The 20,127-nt window shown below is 51.2% G+C and overlaps 1 protein-coding gene across 2 annotated transcripts in view; it reads left to right on the top strand.

Moving 5' to 3' along the window:
* The window catches only part of Slc6a1 (solute carrier family 6 member 1), a 41,426-nt gene that overhangs the window by 11,559 nt on the left and 9,740 nt on the right, over positions 1 to 20,127 (top strand). For both annotated transcript variants that reach the window (XM_046425615.2, XM_058572949.1), the window contains exons 2-7: positions 12,091 to 12,145; positions 12,909 to 13,238; positions 13,930 to 14,061; positions 14,462 to 14,562; positions 16,038 to 16,147; positions 18,648 to 18,780. In XM_046425615.2, coding sequence (XP_046281571.1) covers positions 13,001 to 13,238; positions 13,930 to 14,061; positions 14,462 to 14,562; positions 16,038 to 16,147; positions 18,648 to 18,780 — 714 coding nt within the window. In that variant the 5' untranslated portion in view covers positions 12,091 to 12,145; positions 12,909 to 13,000. The remainder of the gene's footprint in view (positions 1 to 12,090; positions 12,146 to 12,908; positions 13,239 to 13,929; positions 14,062 to 14,461; positions 14,563 to 16,037; positions 16,148 to 18,647; positions 18,781 to 20,127) is intronic.

The following is a 20,127-nucleotide window of genomic DNA, read 5'->3' as shown; positions in this document are numbered from 1 at the left end:
AGCTGCCCTAGTAAAAGTGGGCATGGCTTTGAGTCTTATAAAATTAAAATCAGCTTTGTCTTGTGGGAAAATATTTCAGATGTTGGAATGTGACCCTTCAGCCCTGAAAATTCACGGCCCCCTCGTCCGTCCTTGCAAAACACTCCACAGCAGTGTCTCTCTCAGACGTTGTGTTTGTAATCCAACTGAGCCCTGATGAAAAGAACAGTAGGATTGGTTGTTTTCCAGATATTAAAAGTGTAACACCGAGTATGCTTCTCAAACTTTGGGAGTTTGACATGCCCCTAGGGAAGGGGCCACACTACCTTTGCCTGCCCTTCTGCTAACTTCTAGAGAAAATGCTTTGCTAAGTGACTAAGACAGCAACTGGGCATGTTAGGATTGCAAACTGAAGGCCATCAAGGGCCAGGCAGGTCATGCAAATGAGGAGAGAGGTCAGGGACAAAAGGATCTTAATGGCAGGGCTTGGAATGAACAGGAAAACACGTGCTCACGCCCCTCTCCAAAGCATGCAAATTCGCGTTTTAAAATTCGAAGCAGAGAGCCACTCAACTGGAACACATTTAGCCCAAAGGCTGCTGGTTTGAGATCCCTGGTGGCTCTTAACCGTGACCTTGTGTGATGCTGTTCCAAGGAGTTTATCTCTGGGGCTTCCTGGGGTTCCTTTGTAGAATGTGAGAAGGGGAAATGGGGTTCTAGGTGTGAAGCCCATAGCTTCTGGGTGCAGTTGGTGCAGCCCATTAATCCCAGTGACTCGGGAAGCTGAGGCAGGAGGATCTCAAGTTGGACATCAGCCTCCATTAACTTAGCAAGACCCTGTTTCAAAATTTAAAAAATAAATAAATAAAAAGGGCTGGGGATGTAGCTCAGGGGTAAAGCGTCCCTGGATTCAATTTAAAAAATAATAATAAAGAGCTGTCCCAGGGTGCCCCTGTCATTGATGTGCTGTTCTGTGTTGCTGAGACAACGCTCCATGGGGGGCCATCTCAGTGACATGCATTCCACATGCATTTCTGCATGGGACTTACTAAAGGTCAGCATTTAGTTCCACCAGCCCTGGCTCGTGGAATTATTTATTTTTTCCCCAAACTTGAGTCCTTAAAGGGCCTTTATCGTAATGCCCTTCGGAGTGCTTCAGGCAGATCTTGAACGTGACTGAACAGCTCTTAAAGCCCCGCGGGACTCTTACCAAGTGTGTTTTACAAGGCGAAGAGCCGGGTAGAATAATGCCAGGTGGTCATTATGTCACTCTTCTTTCCTGATCTGAATGAATCCTTTTTGGCCCCAGGAGCTCCGAGGCATCCCCTAGGAATCTAAGCCCTCTGGGAAGCTGGCACCAGCCGGAAGGCAGGCAGGGGAGAAGGAACCCAGAACAGGACCTCGTGGGCGCAGAGGCAGAGACCCTCCACCCGAGCCCCTGTGGTCTAGCTGGGCTCAGGCTCAGCACAGGGTTTGTCCTCAATAGATGCCTGAGCTGGTTGGCAGAGGCAGCTGTCTGCAAGGAAGGCAAAGACTGAGGGGCTGGTCCCCACGAACCCAGGCAAAACCAACAGAAGGGCGCCCTTCAGCCTGGGTTCAAATCCCAGCTCCTCATTGCTTCTACCCACCTCAGATTTCTCGCTGCTAAAACGTGGGCTCCCGGCCTCCTCCGGTTCTTAGGAAGATTGTGCAGCAGGCAGGAAGTGAAAAGCATCCAATTTCCCCTCCTCCCTTTCTTTCCTTTTTCTTTCCCTGGGTCTCATTTTCCTCCTCCAGCCTTCCTTCTCCACATCCTCTTCCCCTGGCCTCCGCCTCCCAGGCCTGCCTACTGCGCAGCCTCCTCTGACTCCCATCCCTCCCCACTCCTTTCTCCTCCGGGATCCATCCTGGGTGTTGGCTCTGGCCTGAGACCTCCAGGTCCCTCCCGTCTGATCCCAGGAGGCTGATGGCCAGGATGGCAGTCGGGCTCCCTGGCTGGCACCCTGAGGGCTGCTGCGGGGTCCCCAGGGCCACCTGAGGAGGAGTCTGTGCTCCAGGGCCTTCCTTAGAGGAAGCGATCAGCACAAAACCACTTGGAAGGCGACTTCAGATCCTCCCGGAAAATCACGGCTCAATGCGCAAAAAGACACGCATCCGAAGCCAGGGACCGCATCTCCTTCCCAACCCTAGGACCTCACTGTAGCATCTCAAATCAGCTCAGATGGGACTGTTTGCTCCACGAGAATCAGTTGACGGCCACCCGTTGCAATTTCTGCTGCATTTCCCGCGAGCCTGTTGTTTAACACTTAGCAGCCCACCCCTGATTTGGAGACCACAGCACGCTGACCCCCCGGGGCCGAACTCGGGGAGGTGCGCATGCGTCTAGCACTGCGCAAGCTGCCGTCGGAGGACACCGAGCCTAGGCAACACCCAGTCCCCGTCTGTGCAGACACGGCTGGATAGCTAGGGAGCTGCTGTGACAGCAGTCAGAATGGAAGCCAGGGCATGTGGAGCCACCAAGCCTTCCTTGTCCCCGCTTGCAGCTCTGTTACGACAGCCTCCTCCCATCCCACCGCCCAGCCTCCATCTCCCCACAGCTGACAGGTGGCCTTGCCAAACAGGCATCACCCCAGCGTCCTGCCCCAGGGAAAGAACCGATGAGGAGCAAGAACCTTGCAATCAAGTTTCCTCCCTGTGGATCTGGGACCGCGGGCAGGTGGCTTCCAGCCCCCGGGTTCCTCTTCTGGGCAGTGCCACGGTCCAGCAGTGAAGGGCACTGAACCGACTAAACACGTGGTGAACTTGTGACGTCATCGATTCCCATTCTCATCACAGGATTGAATGCACCCCCTTGCCCCCCACATTCGCAGTTCTTTACAGCTCCAGACCTGCTCCCTCAATCAACCCCAGAGTGCAGCCAAGCACACCTGGATCCTCACTGTCTCTCAACACGTCAGACATGTGCACCTATTCCCACTGCCTGGCACGGAGCAGAAGCGGGTAGGTAAGGTTGTGGCTAGGAGTGAGGATTCTAGAGCAGCTTCTCCAGCTCCGATTATGTGCCTCAGTTTACCCGTCACTAAAATGGGGGTGTGCTGATAATAGCAGGTTAGTGGATAGGAAGCATTTTGAAGGGGAGCCTAGCAGGTTAGAGTGGCCAGCTCACCTGCTGTCCTCTGAGCACTGGGGAAGAACTTAGATGGTGCTTGTCAGGGGCCCCTCTGCCAGCTGTCCTGAGAGCATGTGGGAGGTGACTCGCTGGAGGCGCACAGTGGAGGCAGGTTGGATTGGATTGAAAACTGTCATGACATAGTAAGGTGCTGCCTGGCACTGCGGGTACTTGGGGGCCAGCACAGATGCTAGCAAGCCATGGATGGTGTGAGCGAGACAAAGAGGATGAGTTCAGAAGGGGTGCTAGAGATCAGAGTTCGACTCCTCTGCTCACCCACAGAAGGAAACCAAGGCACAGAGAGGGTAAGGCACTGACTTAAGGCCACACAGCTAAGAAGGTGTAAGGTGACGGTTCAAACTCCTCTTTGTGGGACTCTAGGGTCTTAAGATAACTAACTGCCCTTCCTCTTCTCAGCTTAGCCTTAGAGATGCACTCTTCCCACGGATAGGCCTGTAGGGCTGGGTCTGGCTGTTACAAGGCATAGTCTTACAGTTAAAGAAGAGCTGAGGTTTCCAGGAGGGAGCATTACCCCCAGGACAAGCTGCCTCCTGGGAGACGCTTACTAGAACCTCCAGCTCCACTGCCCGTTAAGGGCTGCCAGGCCAGAATCTCAGGTGGCCTCACAGAGACTCCTAGGACACCCGTATGGTTCGTCTGACAAAACCTTAAGAGAGAGTTAGCCTCTTGGGAGCCATATTTCTGAGGCTCCAATGCCCAGCAGCCTCTTGGTTTTCTTGAGAGCCGCAGGGGCGCAGTGGTGAATGCCTGAAAACCCGGGGTCTTGGAAGGCTGAGGCAGGAGGATTGCAGATTGGAGGCCAGCCTCAGCAATTTAGTGAGACCTGTCTCTAAACAGAAAATAAAGGGGGTTGAGGATGTGGCTCAGTGGTTGAGCACCCCTAGGTTCAATACCCAGTACACCCCAAAAAAGAGCAGCAGGGATTTTCCTGCAGGGTTTGACCTGGAGAAACCCTCCTGCCGTGGACGGGCCACTTGCACACATCAAAGGTGAGGGGCCTGCAGAGCCCTCACATCAGAGCCACATACACAGCAGCCTAATTGCCTGGGTTTGAGTCTTGTTGCTCCTATCTTCTCCCTTAGAGACCTTTGGCAAGCCACTTTAATCTCTGTACCTCAGTTTACCCATCACTAAGATGGGGGTGTATTGATAATATCAAGTCATGGATAGGAAGCATTTTGGGAGGGCCCGGGCATGTTGGCGTGTCCAGCTCACGTCCTCTGGGTCCTCTGCGCTCTTCCGTTTCCTTCCCGGTTGTTGAGAAAATGCGAGGCATCCTCATCTGGATGCAGCTGCAGGAGACACAGAGCCCTGGGGTTACCACCATGGTGATGGGGCGCAGGCATCCTGTGATTTAGAAGGTGATGCTGTTTCTGCTCTGGGGTGTTGGGGTGGGGGCACCCTTAGCTTCTCCATCGTTGTGCTTTTGGGGGTGACCACCCTGCCCAGCCCTCAAAAGCTGAAAGCAGATTGGAAGACCTGGAACCTCGGCCTCTCCACTGGTCCCCGGGCAGGGGAGCCTGGCGAGCCACAAGCTCATGGGTCTGTCACTTTGGTCCCACCCGGCAGGCTCAGCTGGGTCGCAAGGCCACATAGTCTAATGGCTTCAGAGAATCCACAAAAGCCAAGGCTTTAGGAAAGCAGGTGACTGTGAGTCGGAGGGCCTGGGTCAAGTCCTTGGGCAGTTCGCGTGGCCTCTCTGAAGCTCATATCATCTGCAAAATGGGAGAGTAATGATCGTTTTTGCTTCGGTGTATTTAGTGCTTACTGGGCTGGGCTTGGAGCTAGAAAGTTCACACGCCGCGGTGTGAAGTGGTTCCTCTTGATCTCATGGATAAGGGAACAAAATCCTTGAGAGGGGAAAAAATATGTGAATTACTTGTAAGTCACAGTGAGAAGCTAGGAAGAGCAAGCACCTTGCATAGGAGACTAAGAAATGTACCTGAGTCTGCAGGTACCTCTCCGGTGGGTCCAGGCAGCCCAGCCTTGCAGTGAGTTGTGGAGAGTCTTTCCTCCATCCCTTGAGTAAGAACATGCAGTGGACTGGGAGTGGGGCAGGGAATTGGGAAGTCTGGAAGGACCAAGGCATTCTCATGCTGTGTGACATTGAGCCACTTGCCAGGCCTCTCTGAGCCTTTTTTCTTCATTTGTAAACTGCAGCCATCTTTAACTGTTAATTGGCCCCCAGCCTTGCACACCGTTTTGCTACCACAAAGCCCTTGCACAGCCATTCAGCTCTTTGAATGGAAGCCCCTGAGCTGCCTTTCCCCCCACCCCCTGCACTTCCTGTGAGCCAGGCTCTCCATGCTCACCAGCACCTTCCCAGACATCATCTTGCTTCTGATTCCACGGGCTATTCTGCAAAGTTCAAGGGTCCACATTTGCAGGAGAGGAAACCAATATGCAGCCCGTGCTTACACAGGGACAGGGGCCGAGCCCCGGGAAATACTCTGGGTCATCTTATCTCACAGTCAGAGCCTGCTACAGAACCTGGTTCCAAATCGGCTTCTGATTCTCTAGATCTGCAATCAGACCTAGGAGTCTTCATTCCTGGTAGGTGCCCTGGGGGACATGGATGCTGTCCCTGTCCCTTAGAGAACCTCACTTGGAGTAGCAAAGCCCGGAATTGCTAAGCCACATGAGACTCCTCCACCATAGCTGCAGGCTGACAGCCTCAGTTTCCTCATCTGCGCAGCCAGCGAAGCGCCTCTCGATTTGCAGGGACCCACGAGACCCAGTTGATAAAGCATCCGTGACGTGGCCCGGCACACAATAGGTGCTCAATAAATGCTGGCTCCTGTCCCTTGATAGGAGCTGGTGCGGGTTTGGGAACCCAACAGATGCTCACTAAAGCCTCATTCGAGCAGATCATTTTTCCCTCAAAGCGGACAAAAGACTCCATTATGTTTCGGCTTGGCGTGAAGCCAGACTCCATATTAAAAATTTTTTTTCTGCCTTAAACCGCTGCATTTCAAAAAGAAATAAAGGCAAGTGGAGCGATTGCAGTCTGAAGCAAGGCTCTGTAATTTCTGTAATTACAGAACGGGAGCAAACCGGAGAAGGAGGGGGCGGGGCCTCCTCACCCGGGCTCTGCTCCCCTCCCTCCCCTCCCCCTCCCTCCCCCTCCCCCTCCTCCCCTCCCCCCTTCCCTCCCCCTCCCCTCCCCCTCCTCCCCTCTTCCTGGAGCCCCTCTGTCTCCATGGCCCCTGTCCTGTCCTGGGACAATGCCAGCCCTGAGACTCAGGCCCTGGCCTTTCAATCTCTGCCTAGATCCCCCACCCCACACAGTCACCTGTCCCTCTGATGCAATGGGACAGAGAGAGAAAGACTGTCCACACATTCCCCTTCTCCCTGGCCTGTCCCAGGGCTGGGCTGCTGACAGCCAGCCCACTAGCAAGGCCTGCAGGTCCCGGTCTCCAGAAGAGACCCCCAGGCCCCTCCCCAGCACCTGGGCCCTGCCTGCCACCATCCAAGTCTCCATCATCTCTTGCCTGGATTCCGAAGCTTTGAAGGCGCCTCTCTGCATCCATTCCTGCCCCCCACTGCAGTCTTTTGGGGGCAGCCTGAGTGCAACTCCTCAGTCTCAGTCAGATCTCGCATCCCTTTAGAAGAAAAGGCCCACCACCTCTGGCTGGCTCTATTCTCTCTGTGCGCTCCAGCCACCTTGACCGAACTGTCTTTCAAACACAGACGAGCTTTCTCCCGCCCCAGGGCCTTTGCACTTGCTGTTTTGCTGTCCTCTCTGCTGTACCTCAGAGTGTCTCATTTCTGGCTCCTAATTCAGACTGAATTTTTTTCTTCCTTTTTTTTTTTTTTTTTTTGGATCTGGCCAAATAAAACAAGCCCAAGGGCCCATTTTGACCCATTTTGCCACTTCTGATCTGGGTCTTCCAAACTCCACATGTTTTCTTTGTCTCACAAAGCATCTCCTCATTCAAGGATCGGCAGAGGTGTTCTTTCTGCTCGGTTCGGCCCCATTTTGAGCAATGGCTTTAGGACTCGGTCACAGAGCATGCTTAGAGGAAGGATGGGGCGTCACAGGGATGTTTACCGCCTCCCTGGCTCAAGTCTCTTCCACCCCTTCCCTCCACAACACTTTAATACATTTTTATTTTATTTTATTTTATTTGTAGTTGTAGATGGACAGAATGCCTTTATTTTATTTATTTTATTTTTTTATGTGGTGCTGAGGATCGAACCCAGTGCCTCACGCATGCTAGGCAAGCGCTCTACCTCTGAGCCCCAGCCCCAGCCCTAAAACATTTTTATTAATGTATTATGTAAGTACAGAGGACAGTAGCAGTCCTTGTTAGGTATTGGTACCTGCAGATTTTGTTCGTGCATTTCCATCCACTGAGGCAAGTGCTCTACCACTGAGCCACAGCCCCAGCCCTTGTTCTTGTGCTTCTTGCAGCACTTGAATCACAGGATATTATGGTGAGCTGTTGGAAGAAGTGTTTCCCCTTGGAGGCCATGACATTGTGAAAGGCAGGGGCCTTGTCCTATTAATCCTTATGCTCCAATTGTCCCTACCAGCTCCATGCACGTAGTAGGCCCTCCGTAAATATGCACAGAATTCATCTTGCTGCTGGCAAGTTGTCAATTTGCTGATGCGAACCGTGGTGACCAGGGTGTAGCTCAGAATGCAAAACGCTTTCAAAACTGTTCTGCGGTCATTTCAGCCCTGAGCACGGGCTGAGTGAGGACCTGCTGGATGAATGAAGGCGTGAGTGAGCTGGTGACAGAGAAGGGGACTTGTCACTGATGGTCTTGTATTCACTGTGCCCTTTTGAATGTGGCTTTAGTGGAATTCAGTCCAGGGTGGTGTGTCAAGCACCTAGAGAAATGTGTAGGCAGATTCTCCATCTTCAGATGAGCAAGAATAGAAGACTCTGGAAGCAGATCAATCATCAGGAGGCAGGAAGTGTTCTTCCCCCTCCTTTACCTGCAAGTCAAGAAGGGTCACAACCTGGCCCTGGTGAGGACATCACAGACACATATGGCTCCTAGAGCTGTTCTGCAACACTGTCCCCAAGAGCCTCCAGGCACAGATCTGTGTCTTGGGAAAGGGGAAGTAACAACTTGCAAAGAGTTTTTTTTTTTTTTCTGGCTGGGCACATCGGAGGTGCTCACCTGTCATCCCAGCAGCTCAGGAGGCTGAGGCAGGAGGATTGCAGGTTGGAGGCCAACCTCAGCAACTTAGCGAGGCCCTAAGCAACTCAGTGAGACCCTGTTTCAAAATAAAAAATTAAAATTAAAAAGGGCTGGGGGTGTGGCTCAGTGGTTAAGCACTCTGGGTTCAATCCCTGGGACCCCCCAAAAAAAGTTTCTTCTGCCTCAGAGATAAGCAGAGACAAGGAATGTTCTAGAAAGACATTGCCTTTACCTGAACTTGCACACACCTCTGCTTTCTGCCTGCGGATTTTCATAAGAAAGGGAAGTGACACATTAACTGGTATCAGCAATTAAAATTCCCAAATAGCTACGCCCTGGCACTTCCTGAGATGCCCCTCGATGGAACTGAGGGCATTGTGGTCATGACAATTCATGGATGACGTCGTCTCCCAGAAGGGTTCCACTTTTGCCTTTCCGCCATCTTCCCATGGACCCTTTTCTTTTTAACCAAATTATTTCTAACAGAATCTTTCTTTGTTTTATTAACCAAACACACACGTGCACCACTCCTGGCTTGTGGCTGGCCCAGAGGGATGAATTGGTAGAAAGACACCCAAAGAGATGAGATATTTTTTTCTTCACTTATGTTCCCTATGGAGGACTCAAAGAATGATTCCCATTGGGGTTTTGAAAAATGTTGAGAGACCTGAGTAGGAAGCCCTCGGTGAGTGTTAGCTGCTGTTATTATCATAATTGCTGATGGCCTTCTGGGAATCGAGGCATGTTGGGTTGAAAACCACCAGCCCATACATCAATGGTAACAATCACAGTGACAGAAATGGCTGAGATTTCCTAGGACCTAACTGGGTGACAGGCATTACTTAACACGCGTCCCATATATGAAGTCACTTAGTCATCGCATCCCTGGGAGGGAGATGTGGTTATTATAATTCTCCCATTTTACAGAGGAGGATCAGCAAAGCAGGGTAACTCATCCAGCATTCCTAGGTGCTGGAGAGAGCCAGGCTCAGTCCCTGGCTCAGCACCGAGGTGATCCTGCTGCTGGATAAGGGGAAGAGCCTTCTCAATTCCGAATCGTCACAGAAGCATTGATTGTGTTCTTTCAGGGTTTCAAGTCCTCTATCTTCTTTAATGCTGCATTTTCTCAAAGGGAGAAACCATGCATGGGTGGGTGGCTCTTTCTAGTGGGTAATAGGCATTTGGCTGAATCCAAATACATGTCCCCCTATTCTGGAAATCACACCAGGTGTGTCCCCCTCACCGGGAGCTCTTCAGAACGGTCCCCACCTCTGATCCCTCAGGGCTTGGCCCGAGGGGGTGTTGAGAAGAACTCATGACTGGGACTTGCCAGAGGGGCCAGGCAGAGATTCAAGATGGTACCAGGGATCTGAAATCCAGTGTCAGCAAGCATGTATGGCCAGGGGTGTTGGCTTAGTCCACTTTATGTTGCTATCACAAAATACCCCAGACTGGGTCATTTATTATGAACAGAAATGTGTTGGCTCCTAACTCTGGAGGGTGGGAAGTCCAAGATGGAGGAACCAGCGTCTGATGGGGACCTTTGTACTATTTCATCTCATGGCAGGACAGCGAGAGCAAGAGAAGGTTAAAACTGATTTCTGTAACAAACCCACTCTCACAAACAAGGATCTTAATCCACTGTCTGCCCCATGACCTAATCACCTCTTGAATGTCCTACCTCTCAGCACTTTGCACTGGGGATTAGCTTTCTAGTATATGAATTTTAAGGGACATTTTTGACCCATGTTTTGTAAAATCCCAAAGCATAAGGAAGTCTGGAACTGCACACCAGAATGCCTTCAAGACTCTCTCCCTCCATTTTGATCTGTTTTCTTCCTCCTCAGCCGACGAACACTCTGAGTCTCTGCTACTCTGATAGGCAAAAGATGGCTGCCTCAGAGTTCCAGAGTCACTCATGAGCCTGCCCCTTCCTTAATCACATGCCAAAATCCCGGGGAAAGGATTTGATTGGTTAGCCTCGGTCAGGTGATCAGTCCCAGGCTGAAGTGATTGGATCAGTTGGAATAAATATGGCCGCTGGAATCCACAAGATGAGATGGTTGGAACAATTAAAGGCATTGTGGTCATGACAATTCATGGATGACCTTGTCTCCCAGAAGGGTTCCACTTTTGCCTTTCCGCCATTTCCTGAGGCTACTGTCGCCTGCATATCCCAAGGCTCCTTGGTGGACTTCAGGATCAGCTGCCTCCTACTCCCTCTATTCTTGAGCATGGGAGGAGGGCCCCTGGCCAAGCCCAGGACTCTCTCTGATGTGGCCATGCCCATGCTAGGATCTAGATGGGTGTCCAAGACAAGCCTGTGGGCCGTGGAGGATCTCAGACTGAGCGGGCGATCCCTGAGGACGAGAAGCAGGGGTGGCAGCACAGTATGGATTGGCCGAAGGTGCTCTGGGTCTCTGTGAACCCTAGGAGGAGACGATGGTGTTTGGTAATGGGTACTGCATGTGAGGGGCTGGAGGGTGAGTGCACAGAAAACTGGGGGTCCCCTTTGGGGCAGAGCCAAGGGAAGGAGGCCATCTGGGTCAGGACACAAGGCCAAGGGCCCGCAGCACACATTGCTTTGGCTCAACTACATCTGAGAATCCACAGGGCAGTGCTTCCTCCACGTGTTGCAATCGGTTCCGAGGGTTCCATAAGTTTATTTTGCCATTTTATTAATTAAATTAGATGGTTGCCGGGTGTGGTGGCGGCACATGCCTGTAATCCCAGCAGCTTGAGAGGCTGAGGCGGGAGGATCTCAAGTTCAAAGCCAGCCTCGGCAAAAGTGAGGCGCTAAGCAACTCAGTGAGATCCTGTCTCTAAATAAAATACAAAATAGGGCTGGGGAGGTGGCTCTCTGGGCAAGTGCCCCTGAGTTCAATCCCTGGTACTAAAACCCAACAATGACAACAACAAAACCCACTTCTTTGGAACATTCTAGAAAAGCTCAAAGAAGAAAACCAAAAAATTACTCAAAACTGAATCACTGTTGACATCTTTGGGTATATCCTGCCAGTATGGTTATTTTTGTTTGTTTTAATGAACAGATCTTGTGCGAGGGTAGGGGAGGGCAAAAACAGGATATTTAAGAAAATAAGTTTTCAAAATCTGCTTATCTCATTCCACAACACTGTCCCCCATGTTCTTACATGCTCTTGTATAACATTTCTGCAAATTCTGGATGGAGGATAGAGAAAAATATCAGCTAGGTTAAACTTTAAGCTGGGCGCCATGGCACATGCCTGTAATCCCAGCGGGTGGGGAGGCTGAGGCAGGAGGATTACAGGTTTGAGGCCAGCCTCAGCAACATAGGAGCAATCTAGTGAGACCGTGTCTCAAAATAAAGAATAAACAGGGCTGGGGATGTGGCTCAGTGGTTGAGTGTCCCTGGGTTCAATCCCTGGTACAAAAAAAAAAGTTAGATTAAACTTTTTATATATTAAAAAAGAAATACAAATACCAGCTACATTCATTGTCTCCTAGTGGGGCCTGAGGACCTGCAGCCTCCTTGTTGGTTTCTCTTTTCCTTCTGATAAAATTATGGAACATCTTCCTCACACGCCCTCGCGCCCACCTCCACGGCTGTCCTATGTCCTGCATGTTCCCAGCACGCTGTGGGCCAGTTCCATGCTGCAGTCCCCTGGCTGGGGACGCTCCGCAGACACATGCACAGCCCAGATCTCCTGGCAGCATCCTGTCCCCTGGCTACCCTCTGCCTGAAGCTACCCTCAGCCCTGCCTGTGCCTTCACCCTCTCTCCTCTCCCCCATCTTCTTTGCTTTGCAGGTTTTCTCCAGCAGAGGGAGCCATTTGGATCTGACCCACCATAAAAAACCACCAGGTAAAGTCCACCCACCCAGCCAGGCAGGGGAATGACACCCTCACAGCCAGAAAAGCTCATTTTTTCACCACAACTTTGCTAGCCAGAGAGATTTGACCCCGTTTTCTAGGTGGGGAAACTGAGGATCAGAGCCATCAAGAAAAGCATGCAATGGGAGTATCGAGTAAAAGTACTAAGTCACAGTACTCCAGCGGGGTCAGGCAGACAGGAGATTGGAACTCAGGACTGGTCTGACTCTGGTTTTGTACTCCTGTCCTCTACCCCATGCTCCCTTTGAATTTAAAGAAATGGGAAGGGTGCAGAGTGTGGGTAGAACACTGTGGGGATGACCAGGGGCTAAAAAAATCTCATCGAACCTAGTGGTCCTTTCTCAGTTGAGAGACAGAGACTGGGCCTCCTGTGTAGAAATCTTTTCTTGCAGACTTTCTTGAAAGTACAGATCAGGGCTTCTCCACAACCCAGCAGAGGATGTATTATTGTTATCCTTATTTTGAAAGCTAGGGAGAGTGGGGCACAGAGAGGTTGACAAGTTTACTCAAAGTCACACAGCTCAGAAGCAGTAAAGTGGATTGTGCACAGGTCCCAGCACCTCCAGACCCCACCACTTCCCCACCACCTGCAGCCAGGACACCTCTGCATGCAGCCCCAGGGAGAGCTCCTCCGCTGCTTGCCCTGATCACGGTGACCTTGTGGCAGAACAAATCCCCTGAGGATCTTATCACTGAATCTTGTCACTTTTCTTTGCTTGAAACCCCCCCCCCAGAGTAACCTTCAGCCGCAAAGCTGTTGTCCACGTGGACCGGGGCCGACATCGCACATCCATCCGCCAGGACCCCCGTGTCCAGATTCAGAGACATGGCCACCAATGGCAGCAAGCTGGCCGATGGGCAGATCTCCACGGAAGTCAGCGAGGCCCCCATGGCCAACGACAAGCCCAAGACCCTGGTGGTGAAGGTGCAGAAGAAGGCTGGGGACCTTCCCGATCGGGATACGTGGAAGGGCCGCTTCGACTTCCTCATGTCCTGCGTGGGCTATGCCATCGGCCTGGGCAATGTCTGGAGGTTCCCCTATCTCTGCGGAAAAAATGGTGGCGGTAGGTGGAGGCCTGGGGATCTCCCAGCTGGGACGGGACCCACAAGACAGGGTCCCGCTTAGGCATTTTCTGGGTTATTCTTAGCGGGAAAGGCTCCCTGAAGAATCCAGATCCTGAAGAATCCTATTTCTTGCTTCATGACATCTAAAGTCCATCTTTTTTTTTTCTTTTTGGTACTAGGAATTGAACCCAGGTGTCCTTTACTACTAAGCTACATTCCAATCCCTTTTAATTAATTAATTTATTTTTTTTAATTTTGCAACAGGGCCTCGCTAAGTTGCTGAGGCTGGCCTCCAACTTGGGATCCTCCTGCCTCAGCCTCCTGAGCTGCTGGAATCACAGACATGTGCCTACCCTTCCTGGCCCTCATCTCTCTCTCTCTCATTTTTTTTTTTTAATTTTAGCTGTAGATGGACACAATAACTTTATTTTGTTTATTTATTTTTTTATGTGGTGCTGAGCATTGAGCCCAGTGCCTCACACGTGCTAGGCAAGGGCTCTACCATGGAGCCACCACCCCAGGCCCCCTCATCTTTTAATTTTGAAAAGAACAGGGATATATTTTGAGCAAAGGACACCCCTTAGCGTCCGGGTGGCTTTGGATGCTGCTTTGGAGGCAGGGTATAAGGAAATCCTGGTGGGGTTCCCCAAAGCCTCAGGGCCATGAGCGAGCGTCTTCTCCGTTCCGCAGGGGCCTTTCTCATTCCCTACTTCCTGACGCTCATCTTCGCGGGGGTCCCCCTCTTCCTATTGGAGTGCTCCCTGGGCCAGTACACATCCATCGGGGGCCTGGGCGTGTGGAAGCTGGCCCCCATGTTCAAGGGTGAGTGTGTGGAGCGGGGCGCTGGGGACGTGGCTTTGCCCCTGCCTGCAGCCTATGGGAAACCCAGGGCTGCCAACACCCCCAGCCCCTCTGCCAAGAGGGAGCTGCTCTGTGCACATCTGAGCAGAGTGGTGTCCATGGCAAAGGGCCTAGTGACACCTGATATCACTTATGGAACATGTGCTTACCATGCCTTGGATCCCACCTGCCGCCAGCCTGGACCAGGCCCTGGCATGGGTACATGTGACCTCCCGCCAGTCACTGCCTGTCTCCTAGCCTCAGTGTCCCCCATAAGGCCCAACTGCAAGGTCAATGATGTCCCCCGTGCTGTGGAACAGGCCGGGCAGCGGCTGTCAGGACTGTACGCAGTGGAGGTGGTGACCGTGTCTTCTGTCCCCAGGTGTGGGACTTGCCGCCGCCGTACTGTCCTTCTGGCTGAACATCTACTACATCGTCATCATCTCCTGGGCCATCTACTACCTGTACAACTCCTTCACCACGGTGAGTGGCCCCTTTCATCTCCACCTCCCGCAGGGAACCAGACCCCAAGCGCGTCCTCTGTCCACTGGGACCACCCACCATTCTGCAGGCAGAGCCATTCCTCAAGGGGTCAAGGGAGTGATTTGGCTTCTGCAGCCCACGTCCTCCCTGCAGTGGTGAAGCACTGGGCACTGAGCACCTTCTCTGGCCAGGCGCTTCATGGGGGCCAACATCGAATCCGCCAGACACACCCCCAAAGAATTGGTAACAGAGTCACAAAAGAGACCCAGAGAAGTGTCTCTACACCCCAGTTCTCAGCAGCGTTATCCCAGCAGCCAGCAGGCGGGAGCAACCCACTTGTCCATCAGTGACGAACAAGGGAACAAAATGTAGCCCTTCTGTTCAGTGGAATAGCAGGCAGCCTTTTTTAAATATAAAGGGAATTCTGACGCCTGCTCCAAGATGAGCCTTCAGGATGGTATATTAAGTGAAAGAAGCCATTACCAAGGGACAAATGCTGTCTGATTCCCCTTATCTGAGGTCCGTAGTGTCATCACACACGTAGATTTGAAAAGTAGGATGGATGCTGCCAGGAACTGGGGAAGGGAATGGGGACTTCACTGTACAATGGGGACAGTTTCAGTTTTACAAGATGAAAAGAATTCTGGAGATGGGTGGTGGTGACGGTAGCACAATATCTTGGATGTATTTAATGTCACTGCACTTAAAATGATCATGATGGGCCAAGTGCAGTGGAGCACACCTGTCACCCCAGTGGCTGGGGAGGCTGAGGTGGGAGAATCACTAGTTGGAGGCCAGCCTCAGCAATCCAGCAAGGCCCTAAGCAACTCGGCGAGACCCTGTCTCTAAATAAAATATAAAAAGGGCTGGGGATGAGGCTCAGTGGTTAAGCATCTCTGGGTTCAATCCCCAGTACTGAAAAAGAAAAAGAAAGAAATCATCAACATGGTATATAATATTCTGTGACATGTATTTTACCACAGAAGTTGGGAAAAAAAACCCAAACTGAACCCACAGCATTAGGTTGTTGTGAAGGTTAAGAAGCAAATACTTGCCAAGTGCCTAGAGCCAGGCCTAGCAGAGAGCAAGTGCTGTGTTCTCATTGTCACCATGCAGAGAATCAAATAGAGAGGTCTTCTGCCCAAGGTCACATAGCTGGGAAGTGACTTCAGGGTGGACACAGCAACTTGACAGTATAGCTCTGAAGGCTGGTTCTCAGAGTAAGCAGAGTGAGGTTGAGATTTGGGCTCTGAAACTTAGTAGCTGTGTGATCTCAAGCAAATTGCTGCCCCTCTCTGATCTAACAAATGGGAATCACAGGGCTAACCTGCCTCCCAGAGCTGCTGAGAAGGAGAGGTGGGATGATGGCTCTGAGGAGGCTCAGGGGACAGTTGAGGGTGGATAGGGTGAGCAGGACCCTTTTGCTAGCCCTCGGGGGCTTATCGAGATTTGTCCTCATGACTCTGTCCTTGCAGACATTGCCCTGGAAACAGTGTGACAACCCCTGGAACACGGACCGCTGTTTCTCTAACTACAGCATGGTCAACACCACCAACATGACCAGCGCCGTGGTGGAGTTCTGGGAGTGAGTGTGGGACCATCCATGGGGGACAGGGAGGGCAGGTTGGCAGGGCCTTGCAGCAAAGGCACCCTCCGAAGAGTAATGCAAGCTGGATGCGATGGTGCACGCCTGTCATCTCAGTACCTCGGGAGGCTGAGGCAGGAAGATCGCAGGTTCAAAGCCAGCCTCAGCAAAAGTGAGGCTCTAAGCAACTCAGCGAGACCCTGTCTCTAAATAAAATACAAAATAGGGCTGGGGATGGGGCTCAGTGGTTAAGCGCCCCTGGGTTCAATCCTTGGGACCCCAGCCCCACAAAAAAAATAGAGTTATGCAGGAACCGGGTGACAGGGGTATTTCCATAGGTGTGGACAGGGCACAGGGAGCTCAAGCTATTTCTTCCTCTAGAGGGCACCAGACTGTGAAGGGGCCACTTCACATGACCAATGGCCTCCAGCAGAGAACCCCTTATTGGACAAAGCCACAGTCCAGTAGGGAGGGTAACTCCCCTGGTCTCTCTCTCCTCCTGTCCCCCCCATCTCCTGCCAGGGCCTCCCCTTCATCAACCCAATCAGAAACTTGAGTGCAACGGGACCCCCCCCCACACAGTGTAGCAGTCAGCCTCTTGGGGCACAGTGCAGGGCAGAGAAGATCAGAGAGTGTGGATGCAGAGGGCTAAATGGAAGGGAATGACCCACCTAGCCCAAAGGGTCACCTGGAGAGGTTGGCAACCCCTGGGTTCATCTCTTTTTTTATGTATGTATTTTTTAGTTGTAGATGAACACAATACTTATATTTTATTTTATTTTTATGTGGTGCTGAGGATCGAACCCAGGGCCTCACACATGCTAGGCAAGTGCTCTACCACTGATCCACCACCCCAGCCGTGGGTTCATCTTTTTGGCGTAAAAGAAGCCCCTGTGATGGGCACCTTTGAAGGATCTGGGAGCAACCCAGAAGGTTCTGGAACGCCAGGGATAAGCTATTCCCAGCAGGTGTCATCAGTACAAGCAATGCCTAGTCTCTTTTTTTTTTAATATTTTATTTTTTAGTTGTAGTTGGACACAATACCTTTATTTTATTTTTATGTGGTGCTGAGGATCGAACCCAGGACCTCGCACATGCTAGGCGAGAGCTCTGCCACTGAGCCACAACCCCAGACCAATGCCTAGTCTCTTTGCCGTGTGATGTCCTTGAGAATCACTTTCCTTATGAATAAAAACCCAGTTCTGCTCTGCCTGGTCCTGCCCACCAGCATCTCCCACGTGGCGGTCTCTCAGACACGTTTGCGGGCTTCATTCCAATGCTGGTGATGAGAATCCATCAGGGCCGAGTCCCAGTTCCCCAGATGTTGGAGACTGAACACCCCAAGAAATGCCTAGGCAAGCGTGGAAAGCAAGTTTTATTTGAAGGAGAGAATAGAGATAGACTTCTCCGCAGTAAAGGGACCCCAGGGCTGGGTGTCCTGCCCCTTTTATAGGTTTTAGATTTCCTTTGTCCTCATGTCCTTTCTCTAGTGACCAACAGGTGGGCCAAAAGGTGGGGAAGGAAGCCTTTTAGGGCTACCTTTCCATGTCTGCCCAAACAGGCAGGAAAGGAGCCACACAGGAGGTACTGCATTAACTCATTAACGACTTCTTGGGAGGAACAGTAGGCAGGTAACCTTGGCAACAGGTGGAGGAGGAGGGGGAAGGGCTCTGGAGGTATTAGCATTTGATTTCCTTTCCTTTCCAACCAGCCCCCATCTCCCCTATGTGATCCAATCATTTATAAATTTACACTGACTATCCTTTTGTCCCCCGACTTCAATTAAACCTTTTATTCCTTAAACATTTCTTGAGTACCTACTATGTGCCGATGTGATCGTAGACCCAGGTACGCAAACAGGCAACAGCAGTGTCAGGTGATGGGGCCATGGGGGGGACACACAGAAAAGCAGCTGGACCCATCTCGGTGCTGGTGAGGCAGGTGCAGGCAGAGAACAGAGTGGGCCAGGAGGTGCAGAGAGCAGGCTGAGTACAGATGGGGATTCAGCCTGATGGGGGTTGGAGGGAGCTGTTGGTAGGTGTTGAGACCAGAGGGGGAAGCAGGGGTCGGCTCACAAGACCTTGGGTGGCCCTCCAGGGAGTGAGTACTTTATTCTGGGAAACAAAAGGGAGCTCTTCTTTGCAGGATTTTAAGCAGGAAAGTAACACTTGCAGTTTAGAAGGATCCCTGGGGCCGCAGTAGTGGCAGAGTGAAAGCAAAGGTTGGGTCCCCCTAGGAGGCCGCTATGGCCCCAGATCCAGGTGAGCAATTATGGCTGCTGAACTAAGGCCCCGGCAGGTCCTGCTCTCTTTGACCTCTTCACCAAACAGCGCTTTTCTAGTGATTTCTGTAACAATCTTCATTGTCTCCATCCAAATTGCAGGGATCAGCAGTCATGCACTTTCCCCTGAGAGGATATTGTCTGTGCTCATGCCCTGGGCACTCCAGGGTCCCTCCAGCTCCCTCTGACCCACATGACTTCTCTCTTCTGTTCCACCAGGCGCAACATGCACCAGATGACAGACGGGCTGGATAAGCCAGGTCAGATCCGCTGGCCGCTAGCCATCACCCTGGCCATTGCCTGGGTTCTTGTGTATTTTTGTATTTGGAAGGGTGTCGGCTGGACCGGAAAGGTAGGGGATGTGGGTGCAAAGAGGGGATGGAGGGACGGGACTGGAGAGGATCGCTCTCTGGGGCTCAGTCTCCTCTGTGGAATGAGAACTATAAGATCCCCTACCTTCTAGATCAATTGTGAGCATTGAAAGCAGAGATGCAAGTCAGGCCCTAGTACAGCGTCAGCCTCACCCTGAGTCCCATGAGATTCCAGTGGGACTGGTGGCCATCACAGAACAGGAGAGAAATGTTGCTCAAGGACTACTGAACACACTTTTCCTGAGCATCTACTTTGTGCCAAGCCTTGTCCTCGGTGCTGGAGCCTCAGAGATAAGAAGTTCACATTCTGACTCAGGGATGGATAGATGAATAGTTAACGACTAAGGCTCTGTATTCTAGTTGTGAGTTTGGATTCTGACTTGGTTATCCTGTGGGCCCTGTGACCTCAGGCAAAACACGTTACCTCTCTGAAACTCAATTTCCTGTTCTGTAAAATTGAGCTAATAACGATGCCCATCGATTGGTTTGTTTCGAGAATCAAAGGAGCCGGTGATTCTGCAGAGCAAAATCTCCAACAAAGGAGATTGTCATTCATTTTGTTTATAAGAGTTTTTGTTTATCAAGAATTTAACCTTTATTTTATTTGTTGTTGTTGTTATTTATGTGGTGCTGAGGATCGAACCCAGGGCCTCACCAGTGCTAGGCAAGCGCTCTACCATTGAACCACAACCCCAGCCCCCCAGTATCACTTTAAGAAGCAAAATAGAGTAGAGTTTGAAGGCTTTGGAAGAGAGTTTGAATCTCAATTCCCCTGCTTTTAGCTCTGTGCTCTTGGGCAAGTTATTTGACCTCTCTGAACCTCTGTCTCCTCCCCTATTAAAATGGTCCCAATAACAGTATCTTACAAGGTTGTTACAAAGGGGGCTAATTTGTGCAGAATGTTCATTTGACACATAGTATTAACTATAATCATTTGGAGGTGGTATCAAGGATTCTGCAGTAGCACTGAGGATATGGCTCAGTGGTAGACTGCTTGCCCAAATGTATTCCTGCTTTCCTGTACATTAGAAGACTGTACTTTTGGGGGACAGAGAGTAGGGCCTCCTAGCTGCATCTTTTGGAGGTGTCATCAATATGCATTTATTAAATGCTTACTGTGTGCCTGGCTGCATGTTGAACATAGAAGACACAGGGAAGTACTAGGTCAAGCCAACGTATTTTAAGCAGGTTGTATGTCCTCATACAATCAAAATTTCTGAGTAGCAAGCGTGATTATACCCATTTTCCAAAGAAGACAAAGTGAGGCTCAGAGAGGATAAGACATTGACCCAAAGTCCTACAGCCTGTAGGTAATACAGATGATTCTG

The sequence above is a fragment of the Marmota monax genome, unplaced genomic scaffold (assembly GCF_021218885.2).
Source record: "Marmota monax isolate L192 unplaced genomic scaffold, Marmota_monax_Labrador192_F-V1.1 WCK01_AAM20220418_F8-fsc00028, whole genome shotgun sequence".
NCBI lineage: Eukaryota > Metazoa > Chordata > Mammalia > Rodentia > Sciuridae > Marmota > Marmota monax.
This window is presented reverse-complemented; position numbering and strand designations above follow the sequence as displayed.